Source organism: Gorilla gorilla, chromosome 8, assembly GCF_029281585.2.
Source record: "Gorilla gorilla gorilla isolate KB3781 chromosome 8, NHGRI_mGorGor1-v2.1_pri, whole genome shotgun sequence".
NCBI classification, from domain to species: Eukaryota; Metazoa; Chordata; class Mammalia; order Primates; family Hominidae; genus Gorilla; species Gorilla gorilla.
In genome coordinates, this window is record NC_073232.2 from 112,138,724 (window position 1) to 112,163,241 (window position 24,518).

A 24,518-nucleotide genomic window follows, 5' to 3' on the forward strand; every position below is an offset into this window, starting at 1 on the left:
GGTTTCACCATGTTGGCCAGGCTGGTCTCAAACTCTTGGCCTCAAGTGATCCGCCCACCTTGGCCTCCCAAAGTGCTGGTGGGATTACAGGTGTGGGCCACCACACTCGGCCTGAGTATATAGAGATTCTGTTGGAATCTTTGACAGAATGACTTTGGGCCTGCATTTCTTCAGTTAGCCTCTCCCATTCTCCCAGATGTGGACATCACTCATTGTCAAGAAGGCCTCCCCAGAAGCCCAGGAAAAATGTTCAGCTTAAACAAACAAACAAAAAAACCCATTCAGCTTAAACATGGAAATCAAGAAAATATCCAAGGCCATTAGAAATGCTTTTATTTATAAAAGAACTACTTAAATATAAACATCTCTACATAGAAACACTCTTCACAAAAGGACTCTTGCATTACTGCCTTCTGACCACGACCAGCAGAGACACTGTGGATGTAAGGACTCCACGGTGTCTCCCGACTCCCAGGATTTTAAGGCTAAATGTGCACTTGGAGGAACAGGGGCTGTAAGGCTATTTCTTCCCTTTCTTTTAAAAGACAAATTTCATGGTTTCCCATTCCAAGATAGGCTTCATAGCTGGGGAAGATCTTAAGGTTCTTGGTCTAAGGGGTAAGCAAATATCTTCCTGAGACTGGGAGGTATGATCAGGCACTTGGGAATCTGGCTTTGAATGTCATCTCTGAAGCATGGAAGTTAGTGGTGAAAAAATCTTATTTCCAAGTCTAGGATAAGCTACTTCTGGAATGGCTTATCCCAATTCAAGTAAGTCACAGGTGTTATGTTGTCTGCATCTATGGATGTAACTAAACAGTCATTAGGGTGCTTGGATGAAGAAGAAAGACATCCAGTCTTCCACTAGGCTCAACTGGTTTCAGCTCAAAGCAGAACTAATACTTTTAATGGAATGGCTGGAGCTCTCATACTGTTACTCTAGGAAAATCTATCAATTATTGAGTCCAGGGCAGGAGCCACCAGACATCATAGACTGTGTAAAGACCATCAAAAAGGTGTCATTGAGGTTGGGGTATGGTGGCTCACACCTGTAATCTCAGCAAGGAGGCAGGAGGGTTGCTTGAGCCCAGGCGTTTAAGACCAGCCTGGGCAACATAGCAAGACCCCATCTCAGAAAAAAAAGATAGCAAGACCCCATCTCAGAAAAAAAAGGGGGGCAGTGATTGTACCTAACAACGGAAGAGAATCTTTCAGATGAAGGGTCAACAGAAAATAAAGACCCTAAACACTTCTAAAAGTAGAATGCAGTTGAATTTTGCATAACTAATCTGGGAATGGAGTAAAAGAAACAAGGTTACAGAAGGTAGTGCTTTAGGGACTTTAGAAATTAGAGGCAGTATGTATGAGAATGTGTGCTGGACACTGGAGGTGTCCCAGGAGCTTTGAAGCACTAGGTTTGGTTCAATCCCGACAAACTCCCAGCCATGTGCAAGCACTGCCTCACGGGGTGCCCAGAGCCATGAATTCTTTTCATCTGAGTTGGCATCCGGTCAGCTGAGCATGGAACGTGGGGCCACCCCAAACGCTGTACAGCACAACCAATACCAACACTGTCTATTGCTAGAGCACAGCTTCCTGCATACATAGGACACTGGGCTTCTGACTGCAAGTTTCTCCTTTCCAAAAGCCAGCTCCAAGACTTGTCTCTCTTCTCATAGTCACTAAGTCATTTGCAAAGCCCCAGGGTCCATTTCAAATTCTAGAGATTCTAGTGAGCATCAAGGTTTACAACCCAATCGAGGAGAACAAGATCTGTGGTGTGCTCCACCATGCCATGGTTAAGCAACGCAGACAGGGCCTGTGTCTCAGGAGCAGGCGCCCTCTCGGCAGGCCGCCAGAACCCTCGGCGGCCTGAAAGCAAAGGCAGCAAGGCTGGGTGGCAGGCAACGTGGGCTCAGGTGTACTCGGTTTTGCGGATATAATTGGAGGGAACGTAGCCCTTCTTCCCGTTAACCTCAGCTAACCACCACTCTGTATTTCCTGTAACATCTTTAAACTCGAGGATCTTGAGTTTCTGATTGGCTGACACGCTCAGCTCATTTGGGTTTCGTGCCTTGAAGGTGTAGACAGCAAAATAGACCTGTGTGAGGGAGAGAGAGAAAATCGGAAACTGCTGGGAGCAATGCCATCCAACAGCTTCGTGCGGTGTTGGGGAGGGTTCCACATCCACATGCCCACATGTGGCTACTGAGCCCCTGAAATATGGCCAGTGAGACAGAGGAACTGAATTTTTAATCTTATTTAATTTTAACTAAAATAAATTTAAATAGGTACATATGGATGATGGCTACCATAATAGGGATGATTAAAAGAAAACACCAATTTGGCCGGGCACGGTGGCTCGTGCCTGTAATCCCAGCACTCTGGGAGGCTGAGATGGGTGGATCACCTGAAGTCGGGAATTTAAGACCAGCCTGGCCAACATGGTGAAACCCCACCTCTACTAAAAATACAAAAATTAGCCGGGCGTGGTGGCACACACTTCTAATCCCAGCTACTCAGGAGGCTGAGGCAGGAGAATTGCTCCAACCCAGGATGCAGAGGTTGCAGTGAGCCAAGATCGCGCCACTGGATTCCAGACCCTGGGCGACAGAGTGAGACTCTGTCTTGGAACAAACACCAATTTGGGAGGCTGAGGGCAGATCACTAGAGGGCAGGAGTTTCAGACCAGCTGGTCAACATGGTGTGAAACCCCATTTCTACCAAAAACACGAAAAATAAGCATGACGGTGAACACCTGTGATCCCAGCTACTCCAGAGGTTGTGGCAGGAAAATTGCCTGAACCCAGCAGGCAGAGGTTGCACCATTGCACTCCAGCCTGGGCAACACAGCAAGACTCCATTTTAAAAAAACTACCTTTTCAGTCTTTTAGAATTGCTTTAAAGGGTGGAAGACGAGCATACTCTTCCATACCTCCAACACAAATTATGAAAAAGAAAAACCAGAAAACCACAACCAACTTCAAAGAAAAGTTGATCTTTAGATGCCACAAACAAAGATCTCATGATCTAATGCCCATGGAAGGCAGGAGCTCAGGGAGGAGGAGAAGCCATGAGGCCCATGGGGGCCAGAGGGAGGGACACGTGCCCAGGGCTGGAGCTTTAGGACCTGGTCAGGGACTGGAGCTGAGACTACAACTACATTCCCTGCTCGAACTCAATCTAAGAAAGGGCCTTCTTTTCCCTTTGATGTGTCTATAATAACTGTCTGCTTGGTAGGCCCAGAATGGGGATGTTTGACCCGGGAAGTAGGTTGTAAGAGAAATCACCAGAAAAACAAGCATGCACAAAGCTCGGCTGTGGCACTGAGGAATGTGCTATGGGAAGCCTGAACTGAGAAAGTGGGTAAAAACTGGACTCCTAGAATCCAGACAGTGGCAGAGGCAGCACCTCTACAACCCAGGACACGACTGGGCCTTCCCATGAGGGCAAATACTTCTGGAGATGAGCTCGCAGACAAACCTGACAGTCAACACAGGAAGATGCTCCGCTGAAGAGCGAGCAAAGGCAACAAAGGGTGAAGCAAAGACTCTGCAGCTGTGAATCTGAAAATGGCTTTAAAGCATACAGGTTAGTTCAAGATATGGCCAGGTGTGGGTGGCTCACGCCTGTAATCCCAGCAAGTTGGGAGGCCAAGGCAGGCAGCGAGGTCAGGAGATGGAGACCATCCTGGCCAACATAGGGAAACCCTGTCTCTAACCCTGTCTCTAATAAAGTAGTCCCAGCTACTCAGGAAGCTGAGGCAGGAGAATCGCTTGAACCTGGGAGGTGGAGGTTGCAGTGAGCTGAGATCGTGCCACTGCACTCCAGCCTGGGCGACAGAGCAAGACTCTGTCTCAAAAAAAAAAAAAAACAAAAAAAAAAACCCCAAAACGTTTGAGAAACAAAGCCTACAATCAAACTCATAAACGGGAACAGGCCATTACAAAGAGAACAGGAAAAACTGGGGCTGGGCACAACGGCTCACGCCTGTAATCTCAGCACTTTGGGAGGCCGAGGTGGGCGGATCACTTGAGGCCAGCAGTTCCAGACCAGCCTGGCCAACATGGTGAAGCCTGTCTCTACTGAAAATACAAAAATTAGCTGGGTGTGTTGGTGTACACCTGTAATCCCAGCTACTCAGGAAGCCGAGGCATGAGAAATGAGAATTGCTTGAACTTGAGAGGTGGAGGTTGCAGTGAGCTGAGATCATGCTACTGCATTCCATCCTGGGTGGCAAACTCATCAAAAAAAAAAAAAAGTATGGTTACTTGAATCAAAAACCAAACAAGTGGATTAAATGGATGTTATACAACTGAAGAATTAGTGAACTGGAAGAATAATGAAGTTGTCATTATGGCACCTTTTAAACACCCAGTGACACAGAGGGGTCCAGGAATAGCCTGTGAAGTATCAGCAGGGGAAGGTGCTCAGAAGGCTCTGATGGCAGAGATTCCTTGTGTGCTTGAAAGGTGTGTCTGTGAGCTCATCTCAGATCACCCCTAGGCCTCAGGCAAGCCGCTTCTACCTCACCCCCGCTGGTACCCACAACACATCTGCTGCCGCCTGTGCCACAGTGGCAGGCCACTTACGCACTCACCTGGTTGCCTTCTGCCTCACTGCCGTCTGGCTCTGTACTTCTGTCTTCCAGAGCCTGGGCTGTTCTTGCACATCCTTTGACGAGGTCTTGACTTTGCCCATTTCGTCCTGGTACGGAGTAGCCAACTATTTCTGGATGCCTGAAGTTCCGGTAGCTCCTCGGCGTGGTAGTGGGTTGGTTTACATCTCTAGCTACATCTGCAGAGTCCCCTGACCTTGGCTGGGAGGTAGAGTCTGGGTCTGAAGGGCATCTGGAAGGACTACTCTCTGAATTACTCGGATTTAGGGATGCACTGAGAGTTCCTTGGTCACATTCCTTTGGCGGAGGAGCTGCATCTTGAGGCTGCTTCTGGCAAGACCCCGAGGTAAAGGATACAGCCATGCTGCTGGGGTTGAAGGTCAGGGTGCTGCCGCTGTTCTGGCGTGGGAACCTGGGGGAGGAGCTGCCATGCTCAGACTCTGTGGAGGAGTGGCTACCCACGGAGGCATCGGAGTGGCTGCGGCGAGGATTGTAGGGCTTTAGGAAGGAGCTATACACGAAGCCTTTGGTGACTATAAAGGAAACAGGAAATATAAACAAGAACTCTTAGCAGAAGGCTGGTCAGACAGAGGGAGCATTGAGAGAAAAAAAAACTGATCTAAAAGCTAGGTTATTCATCTGTAAAATGAAGAGTAAAACAAAAACTCAAAAGCCAGGCCAATAGTGAGAGACACAAAATAAAATGCCTAGTGACAAAGCGGCTTGGAACACTCAGTCCCAGGATGTGATGTGTGTAGGTAGAGATGAAGAGCCGCAGCTGCCTGCCGGTTCATTCATGTTCACAACCTCACAACAGATGTGTGCTCAGGAGGCCCATGGCCAACTGAGAAGACAGCAATGAAAACAATCCATGTCTGGGAACCGGCATGGGAAGAGAATGTCATAGGACACTGAGATGATGCCTAAGAGGAAGGCTTGATCAAGCCTATGTTCAAATACAGCAAGAGTGGAAAAGACCGAGTTAAGAACCAGCCTCGGCCGCGCACGAGAGCTCACGCCTGTAATCCTAGCTCTTTGGGAAGCTGAGATGAGAGGATTGCTTGAGCCCAGTTCCCTGGTCAACACAGCGAGACTTCATCTCTATTTAAAAACAAAACAAAACAAAAAAAACTGGGTACAGTGGCTCATACCTGTAATCCAGGCACTTTGGGTGGCTGAGGAGGGCAGATCACCAGAGGTCAGGAGTTCACAACCAGCCTGGCCAACATGGTGAAGCCCCGTCTCTATTAAAAATACAAAAATATTAGCCAGGTGTGGTGGTGCGCGCCTGTAATCCCAGCTACTCAGGAGGCTAAGGCAGGAGAATCGCTTGAACCCAGGAGCCAGACGTTGCAGTGAGCCAAGACCACGCCATTGCACTCCAACCTGGGCAACAAGAACGAAACTCTGTCTCAAAAAAAAAAAAAAAAAAAAAAAAAAAAAAGCCTCAGCTCAAGAAGCCCCTCCATAGACCTCCCTGCCCTCTTTCCCACCAGGACACGTGAATCCTTTGCTCTGAGAGTCTGGATATACTGGAAGGATGTTCTAATGTAGGAAACTGTTTGTTAGAATATACACGTAACGTGTGCTGCACATGGTTCACTTTAATAAATTGCCCAAGATGATGACCAAGGGGGCTTTCAGCTAAAACTCAAGTATAAACTAGGGATTGCGCGAGCATCCACGTGACAATTTTTCATAACACTGTCAAGGCACAGGCCCAGAGTATGTAGCCTCCATGAGAACAATGGCCATCACTCTATTGATCTTTGATGCATTTCCTATACCTGACAGCTGATCTGAATACTGTGGCTTCCTGCTACCACTTCTCAAGTTTGAGTAGATAAAAACTGAAGGATGGAGCAGTTTCTTAAACAGCTTGGGACTTTAGGTCCATCTGTCTCTGACCCCAGCAGTAGCTGTCACCTGATGTCACCCTAACAGGCTCCATCCTCTGTCCTTCCTGTCCCACTTTTAATCTCTCGTTCTGGGTAAGCAGAAGTGGGGAGAAAAAAATCCACAAGATGCTTTTAAAGAAACCAAGAAATGTGACATTTTTCAGTTCTGGGTGGTGAATACATAGATGTCTGTCTAGATAGGGACCACAATCCCTACCTAAAATGCTTAGGGCCAGATATGTTTTGGAATTCAGATTCTTTTTAATTCTGGGAAGGTAGTCAAGTACCTATACTACCTATTTTGTAAAACCCCCCAGCAGGGTCAGCACCCCGTAATCAATTCTGTTAATGAATATTCAGAATGAGATCCTGTCATTTGCGGCCACATGGTTGAACCTGGAGGACGTGTTAAGTGAAATGAGCCAGGCGCAGAGAGACAAATACCATATAATCTCATTCACGTGGAATCTAGACAAGTTGATCTCATAGAGGTTGAGAGTAGAATGCTAGATACCAGAGGCTGGGGGTGGTGGAGGGGGAGGTGAGTCTGGGGAGAGGTTGCTCAACAGGTACAAAGTTAGGAGAAATAAGCTCTGGTGTTCTATTGCACAGTAAGGTTACTATAGCTAATGATAATGTATATTTCAAGATGGCTAGAAGCCAAGGATTCTGAATGATATCTCCGCAAAGAAATGACAAGTTTATAGCCTGGGCAACACAGGGAGACTGTCTCTACTAAAATAAAATTAACTGGGCATGGTCACGCATGCCTCTGGTCCCAGCTACTCAGGAGGCCGAGACAGGAGGATTGCTTGAGCCTGGGAGGTGGAGGCTGCAGTGAGCCAAGATTGTGCCACTACAATCCAGCCTGGGTGACAAAGCTAGACCCTATCTCCAAATTATCGCACCATACCCCATAGATATGAACAAGTATGTGTCAGTTATAAACTAAAACTTAAAGTATCTCACATAATTGCAAATAGGAAAGTTCTGATGTTTTTGTGTCATTCATGTTGGAGCTGTAGTCATCCATCCATGATGTGAGCAACCTCTTGGCTGAATCAGGTTGCAATCAAGCATTTAAAAAAAAATAAGGCCAGGTGCCGTGGCTCATGCTTGTAATCCTGGCACTTTGGGAGGTCAAGGCAGATGGATCACCTGAGGTTAGGAGTTGGAGACCAGCCTGGTCAACATGGTGAAACCCCATCTCTACAAAAAATACAAAAAGTTTGCCAGGTGTGGTGGTGCATGCTACTTGTGAGGCTGAGGCAGGAGAATCGCTTGAAGGCAGAGGTTGCAGTGAGCTGAGATTGTGCTGCTGCACTCTAGCCTGGGTGACAGAGCTAGACCCTGTCTTAAAAAATAATAAAAATGAAAAATACATACACATGACTATTCACACCAAAAGGGATGTTACAATTATAAATAGTCTCACATCACCTTCATTCAGGTTTTGGCAAAAGTATTCTGAAAAAAATCTTTGTTTTTTAGAGCTTTTTGGATTTTGGAAAAAGGGATTACAGATCAGTATTATCCCTTGTACACTTACTTAAATTCTGTAAATCACTCTCCCTCCAAAAAAGTTGTAAGCTGTTTTTAAAGTAATTCCCTAAATAGTCATGAGGTAAAACTGTCATGGGGAGAAGAAAGCAAATGAAATCCCACAGGTTTTTAATTTCCACAAGACAAATTCATGGAAACTGGAAGAGGTGCTGGGTGCAGTGGCTCACACCTATAATCCCAGCATTTTAGGAGGTCCAGGCAGGAGGATGGCTTGAGCCTAGAAGTTGGAGACCAGCCTGGACAACATGGCAAGACGTAATATCTATAAAATTATTAAAAAATTAGCTGGGCATGATGGCATGCCTGTAGTCCCAGCTAGGACAGGAGGATCCCTTGAACCCAGGAGTAATAAGCTATGATTGTGCCACTGCACTCCAGCCTGGACAACAGAGCAAGACTGCCACAAAAAAAAAAAAAAAAAAAATTTGAAAAGAGGGCAGCTTATTTTGTGGCATACTGGGAACAGGCTAAGAAGGAACAGGATTCCGTGAGGCAGGACTTCCTGCCTGTAAGTGCTGTAAGATATGGCAAGAGCTTGCATGATAAGCAAGGGTGTCTCCTCTGGAATTTGTCAAAACAAAAAGAGGTTTTGTTTCAGTAACGATCTTCACTCTCTAGAGAAGGTTAAGGTTATTTTTCAGGTTATTTTTCCCCTTAATCAAAGATACTTTTTGTTTTTTTTTCCTGGCCTAGTCCGGATTCGGGTGCAGCCAAAACTACTATTTTTTTTTTTTTTCCAGTTACAATCCTCTGCTGCTTAAAATTCTTACCTCCATTGTCAATCAGCCAGCGGTTCTGACTGCCCATGGGGTCTTTTTTCTTAATCACACCCACCAGGTCACCTTCCAAAAGTGAGACATCCAAGTCTTGAGCAGCATTGAAGTTCCGTTCTGCCTGGAAGAGTTTTTCAGGGGGATACCTGGCCAGAAGGGAGGCCCGGAGTTCTTCTGACTGTAGCATGTAACTTGGCTGAAAGGTAAGACGTTAACAAAAATCTCTCAGTGGCCACTACCCCAGCAGCCATATTTCATCCCAACATGTGGCCAGTCTCAGAAATGAGGCAGGGACAGTCAGTCACTGCCCATCTCACTCCCATCAGATGTTTTTGTGATGAAGCCAGCCCATGTGGCTAGGTAAAAATCAAGAGCCCTTAGGCAATGTTTGATGCCTTTATAGTTAAGAAAATTTAACACACACCTATTCTTACATTTGTTTTCTTGTGACAAACGTGATTAAAATACCACTTAAAAAAAATCAAAATATCTAAGTGATATTAGTAGGTCTTGTCTTTTGTTAGGGACATTCTCGGTTAGGTTCATCTATCTTGACTTCCCCACCTGTGAAAGCAAGGAAGTCATAAGAAAAAAGGTAATAATAAATTCAGGCTGGGCATGGTGGCTCACACCTGTAATCCCAGCACTTTGGGGGGCCAAGGTGGGAAGATCACTTGAGGCCAGGACTTGGAGACCACTCTGGTCAACACAGCGAAACCCTGTCTCTACTAAAAATACAATACAGGCATGGTAACGCATGCCTGTAATCCCAGCTACTCAAGAGGCTGAGGTAGGAGAATCACTTGAACCTGGGAGGGTGGAGGATGCAGTGAGCCAAGATCAGACCACTGCAATCCAGCCTGGGTGACAGAGCAAGGCTCTGTCTCAAAAAATCATAATTCTCCCTTTTAAGGTAATATAAATTAATGTCTATGGGATCATATGGGGCAAAAATATTTGCCCCGTAAGCAAAGACGTATCAGCAGTCCTCTAGCTGGTGTGCCTTATGCTAATTTTTAACATATGGAAGAACTGAGGTTAAAAAAGACTAACTCCAGGTAAAAAAGGCAGCCAACCATTAACTGTTTAGCTGTATTACTTTTATGAATACATGATAAAAAAATAGGCCTGGCAGAATTAATATACCCTTAAATCAGTTTCCTGAATTAATTCATTGGTTCATTAATACTGGGTTAATCCCGCCCCCCCCCCCCCAAAAAAAAAAAAGCCTGGGCATGGTGGCTCATGCCTGTAATCCCAGCACTTTGGGAGGCTGAGGCGGACAGATCACAAGGTCAAGAGATCGAGACCACCCTGGCCAACATGGTAAAACCCCATCTCTACTAAAAAATACAAAAATTAGCTGGGCGTAGTGGCGTGTGCCTGTAGTCCCAGCTACTTGGGAGGCTGAAGCAGGAGAATTCACTTGAACCCAGAAGGCGCAGGTTGTAGTGAGCCGAGATCACACCACTGCACTCCAGCCTGGCAACAGAATGAAACTCTGTCTCAAAAAAAAAACATGGCGAATGCATGAGCCCATGATGGGTGAAAATGCAACACTATTCTCCATTTATTATGAAATACAGAAACTCCAATAGTGGGATCTGGGCCTGGGGGCCTGGCTGCAGGGTTCCCACTCTTTACCCCAAGGCGGGGCTGCTGCTCTCAGTTCCCTACTCACCAGGCCCAGGAGTGGCTTTCGAGCAGACTGGCGGTCAATGGTTTTCCTCTCAAACGGCTTCTTGGTAGCTGGAAGAGACTCCGGGAAGAAGGTAAAAACTTGGAGTTGCTGCAGAACTCTGCTGTGCTCTTCGTGGAAGATGGCAATAAGGTTTCCCTCTCTGCCAGCCACTTTGAGTAACTGGAGTCCATGGGAAGAGCAGAGATAGAGAAAAGAAGAAAACACAATAAAAGATCCCAGAGAAAAGAAGAAAACACGATGAAAGATCCCGGACTGACAGTCTCCTTAGAACCACTGGAAGCTGAAGTTCAGCTGCAGCTCACTCTCTGAGCTACCGACACAGCAGCCCGATGCAAGACACAAGTTCTCCAGGGCACTGCCTGCGGGCCAGGTTGGCTGGCTCTTCTGGGAACTGCTCAAGAGGGAAAAGGATGTTTCAGAAGCCACAGGCTTCATGACACCATCAAGGGATTAAGATTTCCTGAGGGATGAACTAGTGACACGTTCAGTTTATCTAATTCAGATAATTTTTCAAACCATGCTACCATTTTTCCCAGAAAAATACCAGGCAAAGGCCATAGATGACCATCCCACTGAACGGGTAAGAAACTCACCGAAAGCAGTGGCTTTAATTGCTCCAGAGCCTGGTGCACAAAGTCACAGTGGGCTTCAGCGTAGCCGTGGACACAGTTGGTGAAGAGGCCCTGGGCGTACTGGTGGAACTTGGGCAGCTCATCCAGCAGCTGCGCATTCAGGGCCTCATAGTTGTTCCGGGCCGACTGCAGCTCCTCCAGGGTCTTCTTGTCCTTTAGCTTCTCTGCCCGTTCTGTACAGTTATAGAAGTCCAGGAGCTTGTCAAAGCGTTTCTGTACCAGCTTATGGGGCCCTGTAAACATGCTCAGTAACTGATTTAAGGGGGAGATGACAAGCCGTTCTGTCCTCTCCTTCTGTAGGGACGAGAAAGGCACATTGCTCAGCTGGACAGCATCCCACATTTGTGATTATCCAAGTCACTCTTAAGGCTGACTTTGTTGTGTCCTGAACCACCTACTTCGTTTCTAGTACACAAGCTAAACCCATACACAAGCTAAACCCATACAGATCTACAACAGTATTCTACTAACCCATCACTAGCCTCTACTTAAATACTCCACAAGACTTCTCACTAGATACCTTCAATTCCCACATCAAGGAGTATGTAAAATATACTAATCTCACTTGACCTCCTTGAGGTGATAAATGCTAAGCTGCACACTGATATGATGTGTGCATTAGAAACCAGCCGTGAAGTTTACCTGGTAACATTTATTATGTGTACATGTCTACATAGCTTGAATTTAACTCCAGAGTTAGTTGTTACATAAATCTGAGGTGGAATAACTTTCATACACTCATAAACCTTTAATCATAACTAGGTAATACCCATTTTTTTTTTTTTTTTTTTGAGACAGAGTCTTGCTCTGTCACCCAGGCTGGAGTGCAGTGGTGCAATCTCAGCTCACTGCAGCCTCAGCCTCCCAAGTAGCTGGGATTACAGGCGTCAGCCACTGCGCACAGCCCCCATTTTTATCTTCCAAAGAATTTTTCTCTTGGTTGGGAATGGTGGCTCATGCCCATAATCCCAGCACTTTGGGAGGCCAAGGTGGGCAGACCACTTGAGGTCAGAAGTTTGAGACCAGCCTGGCAAAACCCTGTCTGTAGTTACTAAAAATACAAAAATTAGGCAGGTATGGTGGTGCATGCCTGTAGTCCCAGCTCCTTGGGCGGCTGAGGCAGGAGAATCGCTTGAACCTGGGAGGCAGAGGCTTGAACCTGGGAGGCAGAGGTTGCAGTGAGCCGAGATTGTGCCACTGCACTCCAGCCTGGGTGACAGAGTGAGACTCCATCTCAAAACAAAAATAATAAATTTTTCTCTTTAATTCTTTCTAACACACAGACATTAAGGGTAAGGCAATGAATACATAAAGAACATAAACAGGTACTTAGTAGTACTCAGTAGCATCTTATTAAAAATAAGGTACAATTAGAACATCTGTCAGCTCCCCAGGTGGGCATGTCTTTTTCACCCTCAGGCCACTTATAGATCCCTACAAAACTATCAAACCCCATCCAGTTTTTTCTACAAGGGATTAAACAATCCCATATACATGGATTTAGAATTTCTCAAGAAATTTGGTCTTCAGTACTTCAAGTAATTTTTTTCTTGAGACAGAGTTTCGCTCTTGTTGCCCAGGCTGGAGTACAATGGCATGATCTCGGCTCACCATGACCTCCACCTTCCAGGTTCAAGCAATTCTCCTGCCTCAGCCTCCCGAGTAGCTGGGATTACAGGTGTGCGCCACCACACCTGGCTAATTTTGTATTTTTAGTAGAGACGGGGTTTCTCCATGTTGGTCAGGCTGGTCTCAACTCCCAACCTCAGGTGATCCGCCCACCTCGGCCTCCCAAAATGCTGGGATTAGAGGCGTGAGCCACCGTGCCCGGACTTAAAGTAGTTTTTACCATCTCAAATCTCTTTGGTAACATATTAACTATATTCCTAAATATTTGTCTTCAAGGTTTTTTTTTTTTTTTTTTTTTTTGAGGCAGAGTCTTGCTCTGTTGCCCAGGCTGGAGTACAGTGGTGCTATCTTGGTTCATTGCAACCTCCTCCTCCTGGGTTCAAGCTATTCTCCAGCCTCGGCCTCCTGAGTACCTGGGATTACAGGTGCCCACCACCATGCCCTGCTAATTTTTGTATTTTTAGTAGCAGCAGGGTTTCACCACCTTGGCCAGGCTGGTCTTGAACTCCTGACCTCAAGGGATCTGCCTGCCTCTGCCTCTCAAAGTGCTAGGATTACAGGCATGAGCCACTGTGCCTGGACCCTCTTCAAGTTATTATTCCTATAGTTGCTTTTATTTGATCAGAGTTCATTGCCTAGTTTTCCTTTGTCCTCTGAAACTAAATTAATCACAAGCTATTTTTTAAAAAACCTGTTTGTACAGACACAGGTCCTACATCTCCGTTTAACTAATTGAAAGTCATGTTGTGAATATCAAACCCCAATATGAATATAGCTAAAGGATGACTAATATGCCTGATGCCCAGGGCCTCTGTCCGTGGAACTGACTTGCATGAGCTGATGTATTTGAGATGACCCTGGGAAGGGGCCAACTTTTGAAGAAAAAGTTACTTACAAAGTTTGTGAAGAGCTGGTCACTGATGTAGCGATGCACCCTCTCAAACTGCTCCAGGTCCCGGTGTCCTCTCTCCATGCACACATCCCACATGCTCACAGCAGCCACCACTTTCACACATGCGGACTCCTGGAGCCAGTTAGGACAGACACAAGTCAGAACAGACAGAACTTTCCAGCTTTTATCATACATCACCCTGAATAGCAGTCTTGGAAAAATGAGTTCCATAATTTGAAATTTTCTCACTAGTCTGGTATTTTAGCTTTGAAATAAGCATATTTTCATAAACTATGACTTACGGGGCACAGAGAAAAGTCTAAGACCTAATTCTTAAAAAAATTGTTGAGGGCTTTTATCATCTCTTTAGCATTCCCCTATGTCCCTAATAGGGTTTCTTAATTTACCAAAAAGTAAATTATCAAATTAGAACCAAGATGATTCCTATAGGATTAGGATAATGACCAGTCACCTCTCCTTCCTCAAGTCTTGGTTCATGCTGTCACCATCTCAAAGACAACTGTCCTGCCACGTTACTGATCCTCACAACCTGGTTTCCCATCCGACCCTGGCACTCCCAATAGCTCCTGCTGTGCTGCTTCCTTTTTTTGTCTTTGCAAAAAAATACCCTCTCACATGATTAATGCTTGCTTATTGTCGTGGTCTCCCTCACCCACCCTCCTGGTAAAAGTGCAAGTTTCACAAAGGTAGAGACTTTTGTCTGTTTTGTTTGCTGACTCCACTATCACATAGTCAACTCCTCCTGACAGTGACTGAGTTTGAACTCCAGGTTGGTTTTCCAGGCTTTCTTTCGAGACCAGCCTGGCCAGCATGGTGAGACCCCATCTCTACAATGCTGGGCTGTAACCCAAACAAACTAAATACTCCATTAGTCTATTTCAAGGGCAAACAGAGAAAAGTCTAAGACTTTTAATTCTTAAAAAAGTGTTGAGGGCTTTTATCATCTCTTTGGCATTCCCCTATGTCCCTAATAGGGATTCTTAATTTACCAAAAAGTAAATTATCAAATTAGAACCAAGATGATTCCTATAGGATTAGGATAATGACCAGTCACCTCTCCTTCCTCAAGTCTTGGTTCATGCTGTCACTGTCTCAAAGACAACTGCCCTGCCGTGCTACTGATCATCACAACCTGGTTTCCCATTCCTAAGCAAAGTCCCTAAGCAAAACCATCAGTGCCTCATACATTGGTTTGAAGCTTTATTTTTATAACATTTTTAGACCTTTTGTCTTTAAATATTATCTGTATATATAAAGCCAGGGCTTCATCAGTAAGATAACCCAGGGAATGTTGCTAATTCCTCTTGAGTGGGAGAGCTAATGTGAAAAGTGATGTCCTCTTGTTTTCTTTTAAAGGAATGTTTTAAAGTCCCCAAATATCAGCCCATATGCCAATGTAGATACCAAATTATCCAGCCAATGGCCCTCAGCTTATGTTCTTGCTGGTTTTCTCGCTGTTAGTCAATCTAATTTTATTATTGGGCAGGCTTTTCATTTTGTGGCATGACAAAACTGTTCAACATTTTCTCTCAATTTCTGTCAGCAGTCAGAACTAAATTGATACTTCCATCAGATGGTTTTCAACGTTACATATATCCCAACCCAAAATGTATCAGTCACTGCTATGGAGGTGAGCCTTTTAAGGGCTGAGGGCTCAGGTATATAGTGTCACGCTTTAGAAAACCTGGGGAGAAAATGGCCAACAGAGGGATATCAGCATGAGACGGATATTAGGGGAAAGTCCTATGAAGCAGCAAGACAAAGAAACATACTCAGTAGCTGCCCCAATATTGTGTGTTTTATTTTTCTTGAGATGGAGTCTTACTCTCACCCAGGCTGGAGTGCAATGGCATGATCTCAGCTCACTGCAACCTCCACCTCCCCGCTTCAAGCAATTCTCCTGCCTCAGCCTCCTGAGTAGCTGGGATTACAGGTGCCAGCCATCATGCCCAGCTAATTTTTGTAGTTTTAGTAGAGACAGGGTTTCACCATGTTGGCCAGGTTGGTCTCAAACTCCTGACCTCAGCTGATCTGCCCACCTCGGCCTCCCAGAGTGTTGGGATTACAGGCATGAGCCACTGTGCCCGGCCCTAGTTACATTTTTAAAACACAAGGGTGGAAGTTGGCTATTTACTCAATAAATGATAGGCCACTGGGTAACCAGCTGGAAAAATAAAGTTGAATCCCTGCTTCAAACCTCATTTACTAAAGTCCAGACAGAGCAATGATTTAATCTTAAAACTTAAAAAAAGATTTTAAAATCTTAAAAAATGGAATGATAAAAGTAGTAAAACATGAGAATTTTTAAATGTTGGAACAGCAAAGTCCTTTCTACATATGACACAAAACTAAGAAGCCATAAAATGCAAGTTTAAACTCTTATGCGGAGAAAACACTTTAAGCAAAACTCAGAAGTCAACAAACTGAGGTGGGGGAGGACACCTGCAAACCATCTCAGACAAAGGACTATTTCCTCCAACAGATACAGAGATCAACAAACTGATAAAGATGCCAGAATATAGGTAAGTCACAGAAAAATATAATGATATAGACATATAAGAATATTCTCAACTCCATTCCTAATATAAGAAATGACAATTTAAACTATATTGAAATATTTTTTACCTCTCTTGCAGGCAAAGATAAAACCCACTGGTTTTGATAACACTGAGTTAGCAAGGGATATTGCTTGTGGAACTTTTCACCTTTACAACATCTCTGACATTTAACGGTAGTTGTCAAAATTTATACTGCCACAAGATTTGGCTCAGAAGTACACTGGCCTTCAGACAGACTCACATAGATCAGAAAATGATGTATCCACAAGGATATTCCTTGTATGACTAGTTCTAATCTTTTGCAACTACAAGCGATTTAAATATCTGCCAACAGGGGACTAGTTAAATATATTATGACTTGTCCACAGTGATATACTATGCAATTGTAAACAACAATGGACCAAGGCCAGGCGCGGTGGCTCACGCCTGTAATTCCACCACTTTGGGAGACCAAGGTGGGTGGATCATGAAGTCAAGAGATCGAGACCATCCTTGCCAACATGATGACACCCCGTTTCTATTAAAAATACAAAAATTAGCTGGGCGTGGTGGTGTACACCTCAGCTACTTGGGAGGCTGAGGCAGGAGAATCACTTGAACCCGGGAGGCGGAGGTTGCAGTGAGCTGAGATTCGCCACTGCACTCTAGCCTGGCGAGAGTGAGACTCTGTCTCAAAGGAAAAAAGAACAATGGGCCTCTGTGTGTATGACTACAACATCACTTCTGAAATTTGATTGTGAAACCCAAGATGCTAGTGTATCTCCCACCTACACACACACAAAATCTCTGATAGGAGGGAAGAACTTAATGGATGGTGACTGTCTCTATAGAAGGTGACAAGGTAGGAGGAATAATTATTTTTACTTAGCCCTTTGGTACCTTTAAATTTTATACCATTTTATTCAGTTTAAAAACTTTTTTTAAAAAAAATTAAGGATCCCTTTTAAGGAAATTCTTTTAGATATTCAGGCTGGACATGGTGGCTCATGCCTGTAATCCCAGCACTTCGGGAGGCCAGTTTAAGACCAGCCTGGGCAACATAGTAAGACCTCATCTCTGCTTAAAAAAATTAGCCAGGTGTGGTGGTGTGCACCCGTGGTCCCAGCCACTGAGGTGGGAGGATTGCTTGAGCCCAGGACTTGGAGACTGCACTGAGCTATGATGGTACTATTGCACTCCAGTCTGGGTGAGAGAAAGAGACTCTGTCTCTAAAAGATCAGAGGGACAGGAGTATCCAGTACACTCACAGCATCCTATATTAAATCAATAGAGAAATTAGAGACAAGAATAGAAAGGATGGTGGTGCTGGTTCTGACCTCAGGGAGGAAGCATTGCTTGAGGCAAGGAAAGACCTAGGCTCACCTGATCTCCTTGGCTTCTCTAGATCTCAAAGCTGTTTATGGCTCTAATACCTTTAGAGGCCTTATTATAGCAACTGAATATTAATAAATTGGGAGCTGAAGTGATCAGAAAGCATACCACATAGGAACATTCTCTTACTCATTATTCACTGCTTGTTCTTTCTTGTTTACATTTCCTGTTTACAGCTTCCTAGCTTTTGCATTCAATATTTGATTTTCAAACTGGTTTTGACAAAATGAACTGTAATAAGTAAAAGAAAAATAAGGTGTGTGTGGGATGAAGGGTGATGAAGACCAAAAAGAGGGTGGAAAAAGTTGGGCTGCTTTGAAATGAATATGACAACATTGATCTAAATGCTACTACTGTTAAATAACCTATTGGCATCTCAACAAAAAGTATGATGGGGCATAATAGTGATTTGAGTCCAGATTACTCAGCATTCATTAAACAATATGACTGATGAACAGGAAAGGGGACAGAATTACATCATATGTTAATCTAACTACAGTGATGTTGACGCTCACCCGGATGTGCTGGAGGTAGAGAGACAGGTCTCGGATAAAAGACTTAATCAATCTTTCTTGCATTCGGAAGTTTTTTTCTGTTTCTTCAAATACTTCATCTTTAATCTGTTCAAAAATAAACAAGTGCTGTTAGCAAATTTGGACACTCCTTTAATCTTACTGGCAAAAGTAGCTTTCTTTTTTTTTTTTTTTTTTTTTTGTGGAGACAGAGTTTTGCTCTTGTCGCCCAGGTTGGAGTGCAATGGCATGATCTTGGCTCACTGCAACCTCCACCTCCACCTCCTGGATTCAAGCAATTCTCCTGCCTCAGCCTCTCGCATAGCTGAGATTACAGGCTTGCACCACCACGCCCAGCTAATTTTTGTATTACTAGTAGAGATGAGGTTGCACCATGTTGGCCAGACTAGTCTCGAACTCCTGATCTCAGGTGATCCACGCCCCCTTGGCCTCCCAGAGTGCTGGGATTATAGGCATGAGCCACCACGCCCAGCCAAAAGTAGCTTTCTTAAAAACATCTTTTGTTCAAATTTTAAACCTTTAATGTTTTCCTGAATCATAGTGAATTGATTTAAACACCTGCATGTGGTTTCAAAAGACCTCCAAAATACACACAGGCCCTCCTTTAAACCTTCTTTGCGAGCCCTCTGCTCTGGCCAGGCTGCCCTCTTCACCCCAGCACTGCCATGTCTGCTGATCCTAGGACTGTTCCTCATGAGGTTCTCCTGCCTGGCAGGTCTTCTCCCTCCCTGTGGCATGCCTGCCCCCTTCCTATAAGGCTCAGGTCAACATGACTCTTGCTCTCACTGAACTGTTTTTCTAAAATACTATAGCATTTGGAGAACAAAATACAAAACCTAGCAATGGACTATTTTCTGGCTTATATTTTCCATGAATTGTACCTTAATATATATAGTATAGCAGAATGATGTCTGGAGACTTCAGGTCAACTTTCAGCATTGCCGATAAACTGTTTTTCAATCCATTCAATCTCTTACACTTAACGTTTCCTTCTTTGTAACATCATGTATCCAACTAGGTGATCTCTTAAATTCCTGCTAGCTTAGTAAGTCTACAACTATAGTTTTGTCCCACCAAATCAATTATAAGCTCCTTAGAGGTGGTGAAAACTACCATAATTATTACATGTCAACTGATCTGACCCTCTAATTTGCCTTTGTAACCAGCAGCTGGAGGGCCCTGTCTCCACCAGCTCGTAAAACCAGAGGACGTCTGAGGAAGGGAACCACGCCAATTGACGCCAGGCAGGCTGTCTCACGGAGCCCTGAAAAGCTGTCAAAGATGCGCTAAGCCTTCCAGGATGGGGATCTCACCTGAGGAGCAAAGCCAGTGAGATGCTTCAGGTGACTGCTAACTCGGTTCGATTTCTTGATGATGGAGTGGATGTTCAGTTTGGAAATTTTCTCCATAAGGCTATCTTCATCACCCTTACGGTACTTGAGGACTAGGGAGTAAGTCAGAAAAGCACTTTCCTCAGCATGGACATACTACAAAATGAGCCATAAAATGAGATGAACACCCAAACGGGAGCTAGTCCTTGTCTTCAATGAGCTTATAACAAAATATTAATCCAAATAATGATTTATGGACAGACATGATATCTGAAGCACAGCAGAGAGACAATGGGCAGCCAGGAGAGGGGTCAGAGACAAGGAGGAAAACAGCAGAGGGTGTTAAGGGAAAGAACTTAAGGAAATCTGAAGTCAATGCCTGGGTCTGCCACTTAAGGTATGGCATTAAATCAGTCATTTTACCTTGAGTCTCATTTTCCTCTTCAATAAAATGCAGAAAGCAATACTTGTAAGGCCATCTTAAATGGTGCCATACACAAATGAGATATTGATATCCAATCGTCTCCCATAGTAAAATGCTATACAGCAGTAATTTAATTACCATGTTAAACATTAGGCACAACCTACAGAAAAGTGTAGAGATAAAAGTAGAAGGGTGGCAAGGGGAAGACTGGGAGGCAGCAAAAAGGTATACCTGGTTGTAGAAGTGGGAGACTACATCGCATTAGGAGATTTGAACCAAGGGAAAGGGCTGGATGACCAGAGAGCTTTAGAAGCCACAGTCAACATCCCATCCTAATGAGGGTGACACAGTTGAAGTAGAAGGCAGAGAAATGATTTTAGATAACTTTAAAGTGTGGAGAAGAATGGAAAGACAAAAAGGTTACACTGTATTATATCTTGAGGATATGAATAATAAATGAGCTCAGCACAGTCACTGTGCTATATATACTCACTGAATGCTCAAGTTAGGGCCTCAAGAGACGTGATGAGTGCATTCAGTGTTATGAAGAAGGAGTGGGTGGGTGGGCAACTGACTGTTTTAGGAGGGGAAGTGAGGGACTCAACCCAGAGAGGTCACTGGGCATGGGCAGTGAAGACAGGACAAGAAAGGTGAGCAGTTTGGGGTTTTCTAAAAGACAAGAAGTCCTAGATTTAGTAGAGGTAGTAAGACATCCAGTTAGACACTTAGAAAAAACAAGTCTATGCATGGACTCCAGAGGAGCTCCATAAATGAGGTGAGGAGGAAACTGCCCGTGCTCGAATAAAACTTCCCATCACCTAGTCTCCACTGTCTTCATATCTCTTGAGAAAGGCTCTTATTGCTATATATTTTATTACAGATGCCTTATTTCCAATATACCATACTTGTGCTTTTTATCGTTACTTCTGCCTTTAATAAATACCACATTTTGGGCCGGGTGCAGTGGCTCACGCCTGTAATCACAGCACTTTGGGAGGCTGAGAGTTCCAGACCAGCTTGGCCAACATGGTGAAACCTTGTCTCTATTAAAAATACAAAAATTAGCTGGGCATGGTGCCACATGCCTGTAATTCCAGCTACTTGGGAGGCTGAAGCGGGAGAATTGCTTGAACATGGGAGGTGGAGGTTGCAGTGAGCTGAGATAGCACCACTGCACTCCAGCCTGGGGGACAGAGCAAGACTGTCTCAAAAAAAATAATAATAAAATATCATATTTGCCCCAAATTCTACCATTTCTTCATCACAGCCCTATTATACCTACCACCTGCCTTGTCCAACTCTAGCGAAGTAATGAATTGTTTTGAGAAGAAAAGCATTCTCAAAGGGCACACCTCCTTTTCAGCAATTATGCTGTTCTTACCCAGGTCCTTTCGCCGTTTATATTCATTAATGTTAACGTTGATTTCCTTGACCGCAAGGACTGCATTGGTTAAAGGCACTTTATCTGGGTGGGATTCTGGGGTGGAATTCAGCAACTCCATTAGCAACAGCGGGTAACGCATTACTCTCTGTACTGGTTTGATGAGGAAGGAGCCCAGGTTAATATAATTTGTGCATCCCCTGTAAGAGAAGGAAAAAAGACTTTAGTAAGCTATCAATAATATAGCGCCCAGCCTGGGAACATCGTGAGACCCCATCTTAAAAAAAATTTTTTTAACATAATAATAATGTACGCCTATGGGCAGGATTTGTTCCTAAATATTGCTCTCTACTCTTTTACCCTACTTTCCAATTTCAGTCATTCAACATGTATTCATCTAATAAACACCAGGTACTGTTCTAGGTGCTGGGGATTTAATAGTGACCCCAAAAGTCCCTGCCCTGGTAGGAGAAGATAGGCAATAAACAGATAAGTAAAGTGTTCCCTTGGGGATAAGTGCTACGAAAGAAAACCCAGCAAGGTGAGTCTACTTCTAGGTTTGTCTATAAAGGAAGAAAATACAGTTGTTTAAGAGTTAGTTAGGAAAAATCCACAGAAGAAATGAGCGCATACATCAAGCAGCAATGGAACTTACCACTCGTTGTATAGGCTCCTGCAAGGCAGTGGGCATGAAAAGAAAAGAGACAGTTTATTAGAGAGAGAATCTTGAGTTTCACATTCTTCTCAGAACATAAATCATGTGGGACAAAAAATTATGAATGTTTATGGTAACATATTTAGTCTACTAAAAAATGTTAGCCCCGGCCAGGCATGGTGGCTCATGCCTGTAATCCCAGCACTTTGGGAGGCCGAGGCGGGTGGATCACCTGAGGTCAGGAGTTCAAGACCTGCCTGGCCAACCTGGTGAAACCCCGTCTACACTAAAAACATAAAAATTAGCTAGGCATGGTGGCACGTGCCTGTAATCCCAGCTACTGGGGGGCTGAGGCAGGGGATCGCTTGAACCCGGGAGGTGGAGGTTGCAGTGAGCTGAGAGCACCACTGCATTCCAGCCTGGATAACAGAGTGAGACTCTCTCTCTCCAAAAAATAAAAAAAAAAAAAAGCCCCTAACTTCTCTTTGATCTACTCTACTTATCCATATATTATATCTTTATACCTTGCTTCCCTAAGACCAGGACAATCTCACCTGATGTCTAGAATACCTTAGCTGGGCATGGTGGCTCACACCTATAATCCCAGCACTTTGGGAGGCCGAGGCAGGCGGATCACTTGAGGTCAGGAGTTTGAGACCAGGGTGGCCAACACGGTGAAACCCCATCTCCACTAAAAATACAAAAATTAGCCAGGTATGGTGGTGTGTGCCTGTAATTCCAGCTACTTGGGAGCCTAAGGCGGGAGAATCGCTTGAACCCGGGAGGCAGAGGTTGCAGTGAGCTAAGATTGTGCCACTGCATGCTGACCTGGGCAATGAGCTGAGATTACACCACTGCACTCTGGCCTGGGTGAGAGTGAGACTCTGTCTCAAAAAAAAACCCCTGTATTTAGTCTTCTCACCTATGTTCTTGTTTATTTGGCCCAAACCATCCTCTCCTGGCTGCTTTTTAACCTGATAACGCTAACCTAATACTCTATACAGATAAAACTTATTCACATGGACAAAAATACAATCAGGAAACCACTTAAATGATATATATCATGGATATCTTATGTTTAAAACAAGATGTCATCATCAAGTCCAGACATATACACAGGTATAACTTAGAGAACTAAAGAGCTGTAATGGAAGTTAAGTGGTCAAAACTCCTACTTCAGATCTGCCAAGGAGTCCTGAAGATGCTTCTGGATCTTCTCATCCTTCTCGTAGATTTCAAGCAGCGCAATGGCCTCATCATGATTCTGGCAGTAAATCTTGTATGTTCCCTCAAGCTCATCCCGGTGACCAAGAAACACAGGTCCTTTGGAATACACACAAACATATAGTGTTTTTAGTAAACTTTCTTCTCAGTATACTAAATGTAAGGTACACAGCCAAACTTTAGTACCAGCTAAATCCTACCTATTACAAGAAATGATACTAAGACTATCCATCAAATAGTAAGAAACTTCCATCTAACAGCTTAAAGTTGTAATCATTTAAAGGAAAATTTAGAAAGCCATGTCATCCATATATGTATGTATTCATTTTATTTTTTTTTGAGACAGGGTCTCTGTCACCCAGGCTGGAGTGCAGTGGCACAATCTCAGCCCACTGCAGACTCGACCTCCCAGACTCGGGTCAGTCCCTAGTAGCTGGGACCACGTGTGCATGCCACCATGCCCAGCTAATTTTTTGTATTTTTGGTAGAGAGGGGGTTTCGCCATGTTGCCCAGGCTCATGTATTTGTTTTAGAACACACACACACACACACACACACACACACACACACACACGTGACTGGCCTCTGAAACAGAGCCTCCAGTCCCTTTGCAGTCGAGCCAAGTCAGGCATCTGAGAGCATTCTCCATGTAGGGATGTAATGAGAACCCCATAAGGAGGACCCCCTCATTTATTTTTTTTTCCTGAGACGGAGTCTCTTGTCGCCCGGGCTGGAGTGCAGGGGCACATCTCGGCTCACTGCAACATCCGCTTCCCTGGTTCAAGTGAGTCTTCTGCCTCAACCTCCCAAGTAGCTGGGATTACAGGTACACACCACCATACCCAGCTAATTTTTGTATTTTTAGTAGAGACAGAGTTCTTCTACAGCAGCAGTTTCTAACATTTTTGTGCATAAATAAGACTGGATAAAGTATATTACATTAAAATACCTATAATGATAAATCCCCAACTTATGATATAGTAACCTATATACTTCTGTAGTTTTTTTGAGGCAGGGTCTCACTCTGTTGCCCAGGCTCTACTGCAGTGGTACGATCTTGGCTCACTGCAACCTCTACCTCCCAGGCTCAAGTGATCCTCCCACCTCTGCCTCCTGAGCAGCTGGGACTACAGATGTGCGCTGCCATACCTGGTTAATTTTTGTAATTTTAGTAGAGACAGTGTTTTGCCATGTTGTCCAGGCTGGTCTCAAACTCCTGGGCTCAAGCAATCCACCTGCCTGGGCCTCCCAAAGTGCTGGGATTACAGGTGTGAGCCCCAGCCATATGTACTTCTTTATAAGGTATTAAATAA

The 24,518-nt window shown here is 44.4% G+C and overlaps 1 protein-coding gene across 6 annotated transcripts in view; it reads right to left on the reverse strand.

The window, feature by feature from the left end:
• Positions 1–316: 316 nt before the first annotated feature.
• Positions 317–24,518, reverse strand: part of DNMBP (dynamin binding protein) — a 132,906-nt gene continuing 108,704 nt past the window's right edge. For all 6 annotated transcript variants that reach the window (XM_055352736.2, XM_031015532.3, XM_055352738.2 and 3 more), the window contains 11 exons: positions 23,157–23,304; positions 21,982–21,999; positions 21,327–21,526; positions 19,504–19,634; positions 18,173–18,277; positions 13,711–13,839; positions 11,148–11,480; positions 10,534–10,713; positions 8,850–9,048; positions 4,601–5,151; positions 317–2,101 (listed from right to left, as the gene is read on the reverse strand). In XM_055352736.2, coding sequence (XP_055208711.2) covers positions 1,916–2,101; positions 4,601–5,151; positions 8,850–9,048; positions 10,534–10,713; positions 11,148–11,480; positions 13,711–13,839; positions 18,173–18,277; positions 19,504–19,634; positions 21,327–21,526; positions 21,982–21,999; positions 23,157–23,304 — 2,180 coding nt within the window. In that variant the 3' untranslated portion in view covers positions 317–1,915. The remainder of the gene's footprint in view (positions 2,102–4,600; positions 5,152–8,849; positions 9,049–10,533; positions 10,714–11,147; positions 11,481–13,710; positions 13,840–18,172; positions 18,278–19,503; positions 19,635–21,326; positions 21,527–21,981; positions 22,000–23,156; positions 23,305–24,518) is intronic.